General features: G+C 29.6%; 5 protein-coding genes across 7 annotated transcripts; 2 read left to right on the top strand and 3 right to left on the bottom strand.

Annotated features, from left to right (window-relative positions):
• Positions 1-120: 120 nt before the first annotated feature.
• LOC127070064 (multivesicular body subunit 12A) lies at positions 121-2,795 on the bottom strand. Its single transcript, XM_051007921.1, has 8 exons — positions 2,568-2,795; positions 2,028-2,162; positions 1,752-1,950; positions 1,517-1,661; positions 1,333-1,416; positions 914-1,262; positions 778-828; positions 121-659 (listed from the first exon to the last, which is right to left on the bottom strand). The coding sequence occupies exons 2-8, from the start codon at positions 2,151-2,153 to the stop codon at positions 624-626; spliced, it is 990 nt and encodes a 329-aa protein (XP_050863878.1). The 5' UTR covers positions 2,154-2,162; positions 2,568-2,795; the 3' UTR covers positions 121-623.
• Positions 2,796-3,285: 490 nt separating this feature from the next.
• Positions 3,286-4,407, bottom strand: LOC127070068 (40S ribosomal protein S16-like). Its single transcript, XM_051007929.1, has 5 exons — positions 4,315-4,407; positions 4,169-4,213; positions 3,949-4,080; positions 3,630-3,744; positions 3,286-3,512 (listed from the first exon to the last, which is right to left on the bottom strand). The coding sequence occupies exons 1-5, from the start codon at positions 4,321-4,323 to the stop codon at positions 3,367-3,369; spliced, it is 447 nt and encodes a 148-aa protein (XP_050863886.1). The 5' UTR covers positions 4,324-4,407; the 3' UTR covers positions 3,286-3,366.
• A 305-nt stretch (positions 4,408-4,712) lies between these two features.
• LOC127070062 (vacuolar fusion protein MON1 homolog A) lies at positions 4,713-7,869 on the top strand. Its single transcript, XM_051007917.1, has 7 exons — positions 4,713-5,211; positions 5,308-5,630; positions 5,754-5,997; positions 6,096-6,380; positions 6,457-6,647; positions 6,731-6,833; positions 6,909-7,869. The coding sequence occupies exons 1-7, from the start codon at positions 4,936-4,938 to the stop codon at positions 7,047-7,049; spliced, it is 1,563 nt and encodes a 520-aa protein (XP_050863874.1). The 5' UTR covers positions 4,713-4,935; the 3' UTR covers positions 7,050-7,869.
• Positions 7,627-9,659, bottom strand: LOC127070065 (pre-mRNA-splicing factor 38). 3 transcript variants are annotated; one of them, XM_051007922.1, is made up of 5 exons: positions 9,515-9,659; positions 9,413-9,435; positions 8,864-9,077; positions 8,389-8,756; positions 7,627-8,318 (listed from the first exon to the last, which is right to left on the bottom strand). In XM_051007922.1, the coding sequence occupies exons 3-5, from the start codon at positions 9,025-9,027 to the stop codon at positions 7,933-7,935; spliced, it is 918 nt and encodes a 305-aa protein (XP_050863879.1). In that variant the 5' UTR covers positions 9,028-9,077; positions 9,413-9,435; positions 9,515-9,659; the 3' UTR covers positions 7,627-7,932. The 3 variants fall into 3 exon arrangements, with proteins under 3 accessions (XP_050863879.1, XP_050863880.1, XP_050863881.1); XM_051007923.1 differs by lacking the exon at positions 9,413-9,435 and having other exon boundaries at positions 9,515-9,646; XM_051007924.1 differs by lacking the exon at positions 9,413-9,435 and having other exon boundaries at positions 9,436-9,542.
• A 309-nt stretch (positions 9,660-9,968) lies between these two features.
• Positions 9,969-13,181, top strand: LOC127070066 (LHFPL tetraspan subfamily member 3 protein-like). Its single transcript, XM_051007925.1, has 5 exons — positions 9,969-10,194; positions 10,463-10,657; positions 12,036-12,123; positions 12,212-12,366; positions 12,752-13,181. Exons 1-5 carry the CDS (start codon positions 9,981-9,983, stop codon positions 12,982-12,984), a joined length of 885 nt encoding a protein of 294 aa, XP_050863882.1. The 5' UTR covers positions 9,969-9,980; the 3' UTR covers positions 12,985-13,181.
• The last annotated feature ends 344 nt before the right edge of the window (positions 13,182-13,525 follow it).

Raw genomic sequence — 13,525 nt, 5'->3', positions numbered from 1 at the left:
TATTAATTTGATTTTGGATGATTGCGTAACTGTTTGATTATATTAAGAGAACTTGTTTGTAATTCAGTTGAGATTCCTTTACTTTTAAATACATTGCTAGGAAGCTGTAACTATAAATTGTTTGTAAAATTAAAAATGAATTTATTTTTATTGAATTTCACATTTGATTATGACATAGGAATATACCGAATACAACTTTAAATATTCTATAATACTTCTCTAAACAATTAAAACGTATGATACAGTTATTTATATATATATATATATATATATGTATGTGTATATATATATATATATATATATATATAAAATATATACACTTTCTAATATCTATAAAAATACAACACAATTCTATAAAAATACAACACTAATTGTCACTGGTATCAAAATCTAAATATGGGCATTGGAAGAAGATGTATTTGAGAAAAGTGTGTGTAGCGTTTAATTCATACACCTTACCATAGAGAATGCATAAACTGATATCCCTTGGTTGGAAATTAGTATAAATCACTCATTCAGGCACTCTATTACACTCGGCTAGTACTATATAGTCAGTACGGATGAATAGACAACAAATGAAATGCATGATTTTATCATACAAATAATTTGTCATATTAGTATTTTCAAGTTTCTCTTTCCGCACGAAAATCGTAGCAAAACTGAAATAAAACATTTTAATACACAATTATCATTGCTGAGGTTCGTTCCTTTTAAACAGAAAGAATAAGTAAATAAATAAATAAATAAATAAATAAATAAATAAATAAATAGATATACCTCTTTATCCAAATCTTTCTGCGTCCAAATTTTGATTGTAGGAAATATATACTAAAAAGAGAAGACACATTACGATTGATTACGTATAAATTTTGTAAATAAAAATTCTATTCTTTAACAATAACTTTTCACTTACACTGGCAGAATCAGAATGATTATTAAGACGAGGATTGAGAATGAATGGAACTCCATCTAAATCGGAAGAACCTGGCAGTGTACCATAAACTGGAATGGAACCAATAATCGAAGTAGTAGGAGGTTGAGGTGCAGGTCTCGTAGGCCTCAACCTCGCACTAAGACTTAACATTTCGTAATCCCTATCATTAGATTCGTCTGTATCCTTTCCAATGCTGGCTGGCCCAATTTGAAAATAAATACCATTATTTGGTTTGGGAGAAAACTTCGGTTTAGGTGGCCTCTCGGGTGGTACTCGGTGAGGCGTTCCGTTGGAAGGATTTGGAGAAGCATTTTGCATTAAAAATTTACTGAGGTAAGAAAATAGGAAATCAGTAGAAATATCAAAATATGTTATATTTCTAACTAATTTTCACTTACTCTATGTTAATATATGATTGAGAATTTGGTGGTCCAATTGTTATATCCACAGTTTTATAACAAACGCATACCCCATTTATTATACTATTTTATTAAAAGAAAATTATATTAAGAATATTTTTTATTATTAACGTAATCATGCATGTAGAAACTTGAATAGTTAACAAAATTAAAAATAACACACCCAGCTGCAGCGAAACCATTTGGTGCCATCTTCGATGCCTTATGTACAATTCTACTACATATAATTATATCTGTCACAGCTTTAGAACACAAATTCTTGTTTTTAATTTTATAACATAATTGTTTTTTCCTCCATGCCTTCTGCACTGCAGAATTTAGTATTACATTATATTATGAAAAATCACACATTTTTAAATCTAAAAATTTATTTCAATATATTAGAAAAATATGCTCACTCGAATCTATGGTATGCGAAATAACGCTATATCCTTCTGGAGGCATTTCTCGTTCATTGATGATAGTGATATCTTCCACAATGCAATGAGGTAAGCCGTCTGTCTTTGAAAAGCATATGTATCTACCTTTCTTCTTGATAAATAATCCGGTTTCTCTCCATAAATCGGCATCGGTATCCTGATCATACGTTCTAGATACCTTTGCAAACAAACATATAAAAATAAAATAAATATAATCTAAAAATAATGTTATTTAATATCCTATATAAAACTTACAACTGTAAAATTTGGTGGACATTTCTCTATATCCTCAATAATACTAATGGAAGTGATGGGTCTATCATCTGGCAGAACGGTAGATAATTGATGAACTAACATTTTACTACTACTTTTCTTTGACATTACTGTAATCTATAAAAAGATTCTTAGTTATAATCATACATATATATATATAAATTAAAGCTCTAAACATATTCATTTGAACGAAGAAACACAACGATAAAATGTAATTCATGAATGAAATTTCACATACTTTAAGATGGTAAAGATACATTCAAAATAACTTGACCTTTCATCCGTTTCTTCGATCGATAAAAAACAACTAAATAAAACAAAATATTATCTTCAGATTAAAGGTGTATATTTTTTGGATTCTCATTAAAAAAAAGTAAGATAAAACTTGTGTTTATCTTTTGTTGTGACGTCTCTCTAACAACTGGACTCTTCCAAACTATTTCGATGTGAACGTATATTGCTAAAGCTCAATATCTATAAATAAATTTACGCAATTGACTGTTATTTATCTTTTTAACTCACCTTCTCTCAAAAGATTAGAGCATTGAAAAATTTACAATGGCCGCATAGTCGGCGATTTTTCTTTTCTACCAGCTCTTAATTAGTCGATCAATTAGCTACAATGAGAGCGACACGTCAGGTTTCTTTCGACAACTCAACCCCTAACTCTATCTCTCACGACAGTGCAATTACTTCGTTCGTATCTTTGTATGTAATTCTACCAAGATTCAAACTCTTGTACAAGAATAAGTGTCCTTAATACGGCCTCGGTGTCGCTAGACTTCGCTAGTGTCTCTTGTTAGTTATGCTTGCCGACTGAGCAATCTATTAAATTAATATATTAGCTAATGCTATTTTTATAAAATTATATATATATTTTTTTAAATATATACATATATAACTTTTTTTTAGAGACACTAATGTTCTAAATTTTTAATGAAATATGGAAAATTAAGAGTAGTAGTTGTAGCATCTTTATCGTCAAAAAATATATACTACTATGACGCCGTATGGAAAAAAACTTGATATTTTAATGTAATTTTATAAATTTTTTTTATAGAAAATTCGTTCAGGAGAAGTCAAATTTATGTAAAAACGAATATCATTCTTCGTAGAATACGATTTACAAGAAATTTAAAAAAAAGGAATATATTTTTATTTCTTGATCTACGCTGGACCTAAATCATTTTCTTTTTTGTTTAACCTAGAGAAAGTTTGTAAAACAAAAGATTACACGTCGTCCATTTATAATCACATCTGTGCAGCGAGATTTTCTTTTTTTTTTATTCAATGGTATAAATATTATATAATATGATAAACATTAACGGTACGACTTTTGGTACCGTGCTCTTGCTCCCGGACCACCAAACTTTTTTGGCTCACATCTTCTTGGATCTGCGACCAGAAGAGTACGGTCATATTGAATAAGAATATCTTTTATATCCTTCTTACTTGCCTCATCGACATCTGCAATACAATTTTTCTGAATGTAGTAGAATAACATACGTATGGATAAATAAAATACATATATAACTAATAAATACATAAATGCATATAGTATGCATTAGTGTATACTTTACTTACATTTTTGATAATAAGCTACAAGAGCTTTGGAGATAGCTTGACGAATGGCATAAACCTGTGCTACGTGACCACCTCCATTTACTCTTACTCTGATGTCAACACCAGCAAATTTCTCCTAAAAGGTTATGATATTCATTAATGCAACTGCAAAAATAATTCATATAGAAGTATCACTTTGCAATAGTCTCAGAATCCTTGAATTATATATCACGATTATTCATATTCGGAATAATTAAACATCATTGAGTATAATCAGCATTCAGATAAATCTAATATTAATTGATTATTAATATGGACAAGTATCAAACTTGTTTATCACCTTTCCAAGGAGCAAAATAGGTTCTTGCAATTTGTATTGCAATACGCGAGGTTCAACCAATTCCAATGGTCTTCCATTAACGCGAAGATTTCCACGGCCTCGTTTGCAATAAGCAACTGCAGTTGCACTTTTCTATAAATAAAAAATATATATATATTAATAATAGTTTACAAAGCGAACGAGCCTCATAGGGCGTTTAATAACAAATCGTGGCGTTTACCTTGCGTCCGAAAACTTGCACGGAATGAATCGGTTCCTTTTGTTTCTATATAAAAAAGTAAAAAATACGTAATATATATCTGTATTATTTTTATTAAAACTGAAATAAATATTACTGAATAAATTTATCAAGAAACTATAATTCACCTTCTGCATTTTGTCAAGCACGTGTACTATCTTGGACAAGAACTACGTGAAAGGAAGTGAATCTACTGTGGAGCAATCGTATCGCGTCTCGAGCTACTATGTTAGTCAAAAATACAATTATAAAATGAAAAATCATACTCATCCGGTTTACGAGCATTCAAATGATCAAATAAAATTTGCCCACAATTTATCTTACAATAAATTAAAAGAAAAGAAAATATATAATAACTTATAAAAAGAATTAATATTTTTTAATCAATCCCATAATATTATAGAGGTTATAAATTCGATATATTCTGTTTACTTGTATAGACATTTAAGTATGCATTAGTATCAATATAAAAGTTTTCAAAATAAAGTCTAAATAATATTTTGTTTTTTAAAAATATATGTTTTATAAGATTTAGTAAACCTGAAAAAATGTATGTATCATGCTGCCTCTATCGAAAGAAACTTGAGGTAGATTAATGCAAGCAGGCAGACGAAGAGTATGATGGCGCCTTCTTGTACATAATTGTAGTTTAATTCATTTAATGGGCCGTCATTAAATGTACGTCGAAAATATAAATCTTATAATAGTGGGAAATCGTGGTTGTGTTCAGGGCTATTCGTCCGTGAAAAATGGCCACAAAAGAATCTGGTGTTACCATCGACGATGGTATAGCGGAACCTGGCATAGAGCCGGGTGCGTCCGCTGAAACGATGCTCGTAACAACAGATAGCTTTGAGGAATACGAACAAGAAATGAGTAGCAGTATCGACGATAGACAAATGAAGGAAAGTACAACAAGTACTATATCTGAAATTCAAGATGACGTACAAGACATTCCTATAACGCCTACGACTAAAAGTCCTCACGATTTAAAAAAAGATGAATCTTTAGATGAATCTGATATGGTCAGTTATGATATACTTTGCTGAGATTTAGATGCGATAACTCCTTCCTTTCTTTCTTTTTTTTTTTATTTTTATTAATATTACATCTCCTCTCAGGACGACATTGCTCATCGTTTAGGTCAAAGTAGTTTAGATGCCGATCCATTACGTTGTAAAATCTGGTTGGCCCAAAGGAAACACGTATTTATTTTAAGTCAAGCAGGAAAACCTATATATTCTCGATATAGTTCAGAGGACAAACTAGTCACGCTAATGGGCGTTATGCAAGCTCTAGTATCCTTTGTCCAAGCTGGCAGTGATATGATTAGATCTGTACATGCTGGAGATACTAATTTTGTCTTCTTCGTTAAAGGACCATTAATATTAGTCGCAGTTTCCAAAACTTTGGAAAGTGTACCTCAACTTACTTTACAGCTAACGTACGTAGTTTTATTTTTTTTAGTTATTATATTATCCATATATAAATATATACACATTCTCAATAAAATTTTCTCTTAAATTTTTTTGTTATATACTTTTTTATATAAAAAAATTTTTTATAGGTATGTATATAATCAGATAGTCTCCGTTTTAACACAATCTCAATTAACGCGAGTATATGATCTACGAAGGAACTTTGATTTACGAAGATTATTAAGCGGCAGTGAAAGACTGATAGATCACTTATTGAATTTTATGGATAGAGAACCTGCTTTTTTTCTAGGAGCTATTAAATGTTTGCCTTTACTTCCCTCAATGAGGGCCTCTATAACGCAAACTATTATACAAACCTGTGGGAAAATAAAGGTATAATCATTATTGTCTTATTTAAATTATATGAAATATATATTTTTCTCTCTTATTTTAAAATTGAGACATGATCTAACTATAAATAAGTTTTTCAGAATTTGGTCTTTGCAATACTTTTGGCTAATAATCAGTTAGTCACATTAGTTAGAATGAATAAATTCTTTTTACATCCAGTGGATTTGCATTTAATACAAAACTTGGTCGATAGTTCGGAGTCCCTTAAGACTTTCGAAATATGGACACCAATATGTTTGCCAAAATTTGATGCCAATGGTTATATGCATGGTCATGTTTCATATCTGGCAGAAGATTGTCAAGCGTGCTTATTATTACTTACTGTGGATAGACATGTATTCTTTGTACTTTCGGAAGCTAAACAAGTAAGAATGCAACATTTTTAAATGAATTTTATTTCAAAATAATAATAACATAACTATAATTAAAAATCTTTATTAGAAAATAGTGGAGAAACTAAGAAGAACAAACTGTTTAGAAGCGATAAATGAATCTATGAATAAAACACCAATCACGACTGCGGATATTGGCCTACCTGAAATGCGGCATGTTCTATACAAATGTAAAAGCACGGCGCAATTTTGGAGTCCTGGTCTTCAACCGCCTTATACCACTGATGAAGAAATAGAACGGTGAGAAAAAAATCAAAACTGTAAATTAAGTATTAAAAATTTAAAGAACCGTATTATTGATTTATATATAACCGATATTTCAGATTACTTGGACAGTATCAATGTTTACATCACAGATTACATTCTCCTAATCGACCATTAAAATTAATCTTTCAACAATTGGATAAAGAAACTATGTTAGCTTGGGTAAGCCGAATTAGACCTGAAGAGACGATATAAGTCATTTTTAATATTAATCTATAAAAATGAAATTAATTTCAGGTAACTTCAGGTTTTGAAATTTATGTAACATTCGAGCCTCTGGTTACAAAACCTGATGCAATTGACGCAGTGAGTAAACTATTGAAGTGGATAAAAAAAGAAGAAGAAAGATTATTTATATTAAATTCACCTACTTTCTAATGAACTTATGACATTAGCATAATCCTAGTCTCAATTAATCGAGATTATCTAATTTTCACTTTATAATTTTGCATCATTGCAAAGTACATATATTAATACCAAATTTAGTCAAATTCTTTTTAGTTGAACGAAAAAAAAGAACATATATGATTGCTCTAAGTATAATAACGACAATCTGCAATTTTAACGCAGTAGTTTTGGTCATATTTAAATGAAGCTACCAAAACACATTTTGTTAAAAGTACCTGGATGCACTAACACTTTGTTGAAGAAGTTGTATTATTTACAATTATCTTTAAGTATATAGTGATATATTTTAATTGTTACATTAAATTAGAAGATAACTATTGAGAAATATATGAATTTCTATGCAAATGTATATATTCGATAATGAATAATCACAGAGATTGTATTTCTAGATAGGCTATACATTTATTTTAATATCTGTATGTGCGCGTGTGTGTGTGTATACTGATAAAAAAAATGCAGTATTGCATTTTAATATGAAATTCATATTAATTTTTTTATACAAACATTAACGGGGTCGTGCTGACATTTATAAATATGAACGCATCTATTAAATGCAACGTGGAATTTATTTTTCTTTTTTTCTTCTCTTAAACACGATTTGTACATATTATTATATACAAAAGTTATATAGTGTATTTGGGGATGATCGTTATCTGGAAATATGTAAAAGTAAGCTACTGTGTAGCATTTCTATTGACGAACTTTAATACCATTAAGATTGATGTTCGCAAGTACTGTTATTGGTCTGACTGGAAAATATAGTGAAAATATAACAGCTGTAAAAATGGAACTTATTTAATCCTGTTTTAAAAATAATGTTAATGGAAATTTTACATGTACGCATAATGCCAATTCAATGCCTAGCTCTTTCACGATCTCTTCTTCTATCCCTGTCTCTTTCTCTGTCTCGATCTCTATCCCTATCTCTATCATCTCTTCTATGTCTATCTTTATCTCTATCTTTATCTTTATGCGAAGAGGAATGAGTTTTGGGTGATTTACTTCGTTTACGTTCTCTCCTATCTCTTTCTCTTTCTCTGCTTCGTGATCTTTGCTTTTCTCTATCCGACTTTTTATCCGAACGAGAATGTCTCTTGTCTCTGTCTCTGTGACGATCTCTATCCCTATCATGATCTTCTGTTCTTTTGCGAATTTCTTCTTTGACAGGAGGTATATCTTCGTCCTCTGACGTTTCAATTCCTTCGTCCATGTCATCTTCCAACGCTGATATTTTTGCATCTGTAAATATAAACGTGTAGTAACAAAAGATATCTCTTGTACCTTAAAACTGTAGGTATAAAACTCATACCTAATTCATTATTTTCTTCTAAAACATGACGCTTTTGAATTCTTGGCAAAATAACATCACAGCATCTTTCTTCGCGTAGAAGTTCATCTATAAACTCATCCATATGAATCAATTCGAAAAAGCCTTGCTTATTTTGTTTTCTAAGTTTTCTATTATCATTGAACAAAGGTTCTAAATATTTGTAACAATCCAATGATGAACCTGTCAATCGCATATAAAGTGCACCCAAAGCTCTGACGTATTTGAATTCTTCGTTCTTTATAAACTCTACTATGATATCTTTTTCTGGCTGTATTTGTAACATTTTTAATATTAAACATAGAAATGGCGTCGGTTTTACATTGCCACCGTAAACTCCACCTATGTATCTAAATAAAAAAATAAAATAATGTACAATTATTACAAAAATAATTATAAGATAAAATATACAGAAATGAAACTGAAAGTTGAGGTTAGTGGAATATTATTTACTAACTTCAATTCCATGGCTTTGTCGACAAGTAACTCTGCGGTTAACGCAAAACATTCTTCTTTCCAATATTTCGAATCGTAAACTCGAGATCTTATTATTTTCTCCACTAAATACTGTGGATTAGTACCACGAATCGACTTCGCGTCTTTTACCGTGCGGTTCGCCATATTAGTAGGTAGTTGAATTACGTATCACTGGCGGCACTACGTTCGTTTTTCTATTAAAAATGTCGTCAATGATATTACCAACGTGTCTACGCAATAATTAGTCAATGTTTTATCTTTGACGTATCTACACAACGAATGAGTCAACGACTCGAGATATCATTAACGAATTTTTACGAATATACACTTTTATAAATGTATAAGAAATTGAATAAAAAATACAAATTTGTTGAAGTTTGTAAAAATGAAAGAATGATCTTTCAGGATAACATCGAAATAGAGTTAAGAAATATTTAAAAAGAAATCTAAGAATAAATGACTCAAAGACGATGCGAGTTATTTTGAAAACATCAAAGGATAAAAATATTCATTGCGTCTTTTCGCCTACGTGGTTCTCCTTCCATCTGGTACCTTTTTAAAAAGAAGCTTTTTAACAGTCGTTTCTATTCTTGGAAAGTTCGAGTATGTTTTCCTGTTTTGCTTAGCTCACCTGGAACTGTGCTGCAACGTTAGCGACGGAGGCGGCAGCAGCCGCCATCTTAAACTGTAAGACAAGGAGAGTATCTTTCTTCTTACGTTTCCGAAAGACTTTCAGTTCGTCATTGGAAGAGGAGGATCGTCGTATTAAGAGGAAGAGGTGCGGCTTTTGTGGGAGAGTGTAACAACGATGCAAGAAAATAGAATGCTGTGATCGTTGTGATATAAAGTTGTGTTATTTTATGTGATTCAAAAGAAGAAAAAACTTTCAATTGTTTCATGTGCAACGTCGATCGTCGAACTCACCGATTTGAAGTGATATAAAAAAAGGAATTCGTCTTCTTTCATAATTGACATTTATGAAGGAAAAAGAAATAACATATACTTATATATACACACACCCACACACATACATTATATATGATGAATTGAAATAGATCACGACGTGTGTCCTTCGTGGAAAGCTACGAATCATTGAAATGGGTTCAAAAATAGAGTACGTCGAATCGTCTCATATGTATGCAACGAATTACATACGTAATTCAAAAGCGATCGGTGTACTCTGGGGTATCTTCACCATATGCTACGCCATAATTGGTGTTGTTGCATTCGTAACACCAGAATGGCTTGGTGATTTGGAACACGAAAATCCTGGAAGATTTGGACTCTGGACAAGATGTAGCTATGGAAATGGTAAGAAATAATATTAAATTTATCGAATAAATCATTTCTTAGAATTTTCAAAAAAGTTTGTATCTACGCGAAAATTCGTCAATGATTTTTTCGTATCATTGATCATTGAAATGTAGATTCATCGAAAAAAAAATTATTTGCCAATTAGTTTGTAGACATGTTGGTAATGTCATTGACGAACGTTTTAATAAATTCACGACGTAAAATAAAGTTTATTTGTTAAATAAGTAAATAAATATTTTTGTTTCTTTTTGAAATGATTCTGTAGGTGAATTAGGAGAGGAATGCATCGGAAGATTAGACGATCTTTCGACCATAGCCAATGTCCCATTTAGAGCCAGCACTATATTAGTTGGAATTGCTGTGATCGTTGCATTGCTCTCGATTTGTGCGATGCTACTTTTCTTTTTTTGTCAGAGCACGACCGTTTTTTATCTTTGTGGCTGGATGCAAGTAGTTTCAGGTAATAAAAGAAGACATGTTGTTAAAATTGTACAATTGCGAGAGGATATTAGAAAGTACGAACCTTCTATGTCGACTCAACGCTTAGTGATGTAATCAATCCCCCCCCCTCCCTTTATATATATATATATATATATATATATTATTTTACATAGAATTTAAAAATCTTTTCACATATCCGGTTTCAAACGTGCATCGAGTTTATAATAAGAACGTGACTCTTATAGTACATGCGTAGGAAATGTAGAATAGTCCGTTATGTATAAAAGGCCATCGTTCATATTTATGCGTTTGTGTTTATGTATGTATGTATATGATACATATGTACCATTGGCTACGTCTTCGACTATTAACATATGCATTTTGTTGGATTTGATTACAAATGCAATGTAGTTTTATCTTTTTTTAAATTTAGGTTATGTTTGATCACTGACACTAGCATATTTCCCGACTAATAAAAAAAAAAATGATCTCGATCATTTTAGATCGATTGAACGTTTGAATAACTTTTCCTTTTATTTATTAAAAAATAAAATAACTGAAAAGAAAATTAATAAAAAGAAAGTTGCTCCGAATCACTTTCTCAAAAAAGTACAGATTGAAATGAAATATTCATGTTTAGTAATCGGATGCAGCAGCTGCTGTAGTAGTGTATGACGTGCGTTGTATTTCGAGTTCTCTGTTGTGTTTTGTATCATACCAAGAATCACTCGTTTCGTTTCTATACTAGTCGCGGTGAAAGTTGCCGTTTGAAATACGAACAAATTGAGAGAGAATGCAAAGGTTTCACCAAAGAAAATCAACTTTGCTCGATGTGTTTAACACGTTTAACGTTCAATGTTTTAAATCTCGATAAATTTTAGATTATTTTTTTAATTTTTCTTCAACTATCTCGCTATAGTATTATATATATATATGTGTGTGTGTGTGTTATATTTATATGTATCATTTATATATATATAATATATATATATTATATATATTCATACGCGCGCGCGCTATATATATATATATATATATATATATATATATATATATATATAGTGAAACAGTTCCCCTCCCTACATTAATCTCATCAATTCAAATGTCTTTCCCTATTTTAACATATTGAACTTTTCAATAGTTAATCGCTGCTATTATTATTGTTATTATTATTATTATTGTTGTTGTTGTTATTGTTGTTATTATTATTATTATTGTTGTTATAGTTGTAATTATTATTATTATCATCATCATCATCATCATCATCATTATTATTATATTATTATTATTATTATTATTATTATTATTATTATTATTATTATTATTATTATTATTATTATTATTAGTATTACTATTATTATTAGTATTATTATTATTATTACTATTTTGATTTGTAGCAATATGTATGGCAATTGGTGTATGTGTTTATCCACTTGGTTGGGATTCACCAGCGATTCGAGCAGTTTGTGGTGCATCTGCATCTAGGTAGAATTATTCTTTTATTTTATTTTCTCTTTATAATTTTAAATAAAAAATGAATTAAGCCAATTTGTTTTTGGATTTGGATTTGCAGGTATAATCCTGGAGCTTGTGCAGTTAGATGGGCTATACCATTAGCTGCAATTGCTGCTCTTGATGCTACTACCTTAGCTGCTCTCGCTTTCATTCTTGCCTCAAGACATATTAGATTACAACCAGAACCTTTTAACAATGGATCTTTATACAAAGGTATGCGATATTGATGCAATATAATAACATCCACCTATTTATATTTTATTACGTTTTTGATTTATGAATAAATTAATGAGTTTATTATAAATAAAAACTCAGAATTAATTAGATTAATTCTGTTTATAAAGAAGTAAAAAAATTTGTTATAATAGCAAAAAGAATTACTATAATATATATTACAAATAAATATAAAATATTAACATATTAATAAATGTTTTTTTTTATTATAATAAAACACAATAAAAATAATAATAATAAAGTATATATATATTATAATAAACTCACTAATTATTTATTAATCAATCTAATATTTTCATTGCATTATTATTTCTGTTTTGGGAATTTCTTTATAGAAAAACTAAAGTTAATGCATTTCTTTTAGGAGAGGTCAATCCAGGTTATGTAAATGAGGCTCAAAGCGTGGCTGGCTCACGCAAATCTTTGTCCTTGAGACCAGTCCTTCTGGTAGCACCACCTGAACAAGATCGTTACAGTGAGCTATCCAGAGCTAAATCGCATTCTCATCATAGTCTTTACACACCAGCACCTTCACATCCGGTTCACACAGTTTCAACGAATACTTTGAATCATTCTCAACATAATTTTCAACTTTGAACAAATTTTTCTTTTTTTTTAAAGAACAAGAGTGTACATATATAAATATATATATGTAGTTGTCCATGACAATCTTTATTATTATTATTATTATATTATTATTATTATTATAAGTAATGGCTATACATCGAATTTCTTTGAATAAAAATTATTATCTGGAATTTGATATATAGCTGTTAAATGATTATATATATATATATATATATATATATATATATATATATATATATATATATATACACAGACATATATATATAAATTTTTAAATGCTCTCGTTAATGAGAAGCAACAATGTTCAATCCTCCTCGATACTATTATATATCTATATATATAATTATATAAATATAATAACTTTTTTAAATAATTTTTGTTTATATTGATGATAAGAGATTAAATGATTTTTATGCTGAGAATACTGTGAAGAATTGAATTTATACCTTCTTTAAAATATTAGTTAATTTTTTTAAAAACCACCAAATTATTTTAAATAATTTAAATAAATTTTAGTTAACAATAATATATCTCTTAGAGGGTATGTTTA

The sequence above is a fragment of the Vespula vulgaris genome, chromosome 17, assembly GCF_905475345.1.
Source record: "Vespula vulgaris chromosome 17, iyVesVulg1.1, whole genome shotgun sequence".
Classification (NCBI taxonomy): Eukaryota; Metazoa; Arthropoda; class Insecta; order Hymenoptera; family Vespidae; genus Vespula; species Vespula vulgaris.
This window is presented reverse-complemented; position numbering and strand designations above follow the sequence as displayed.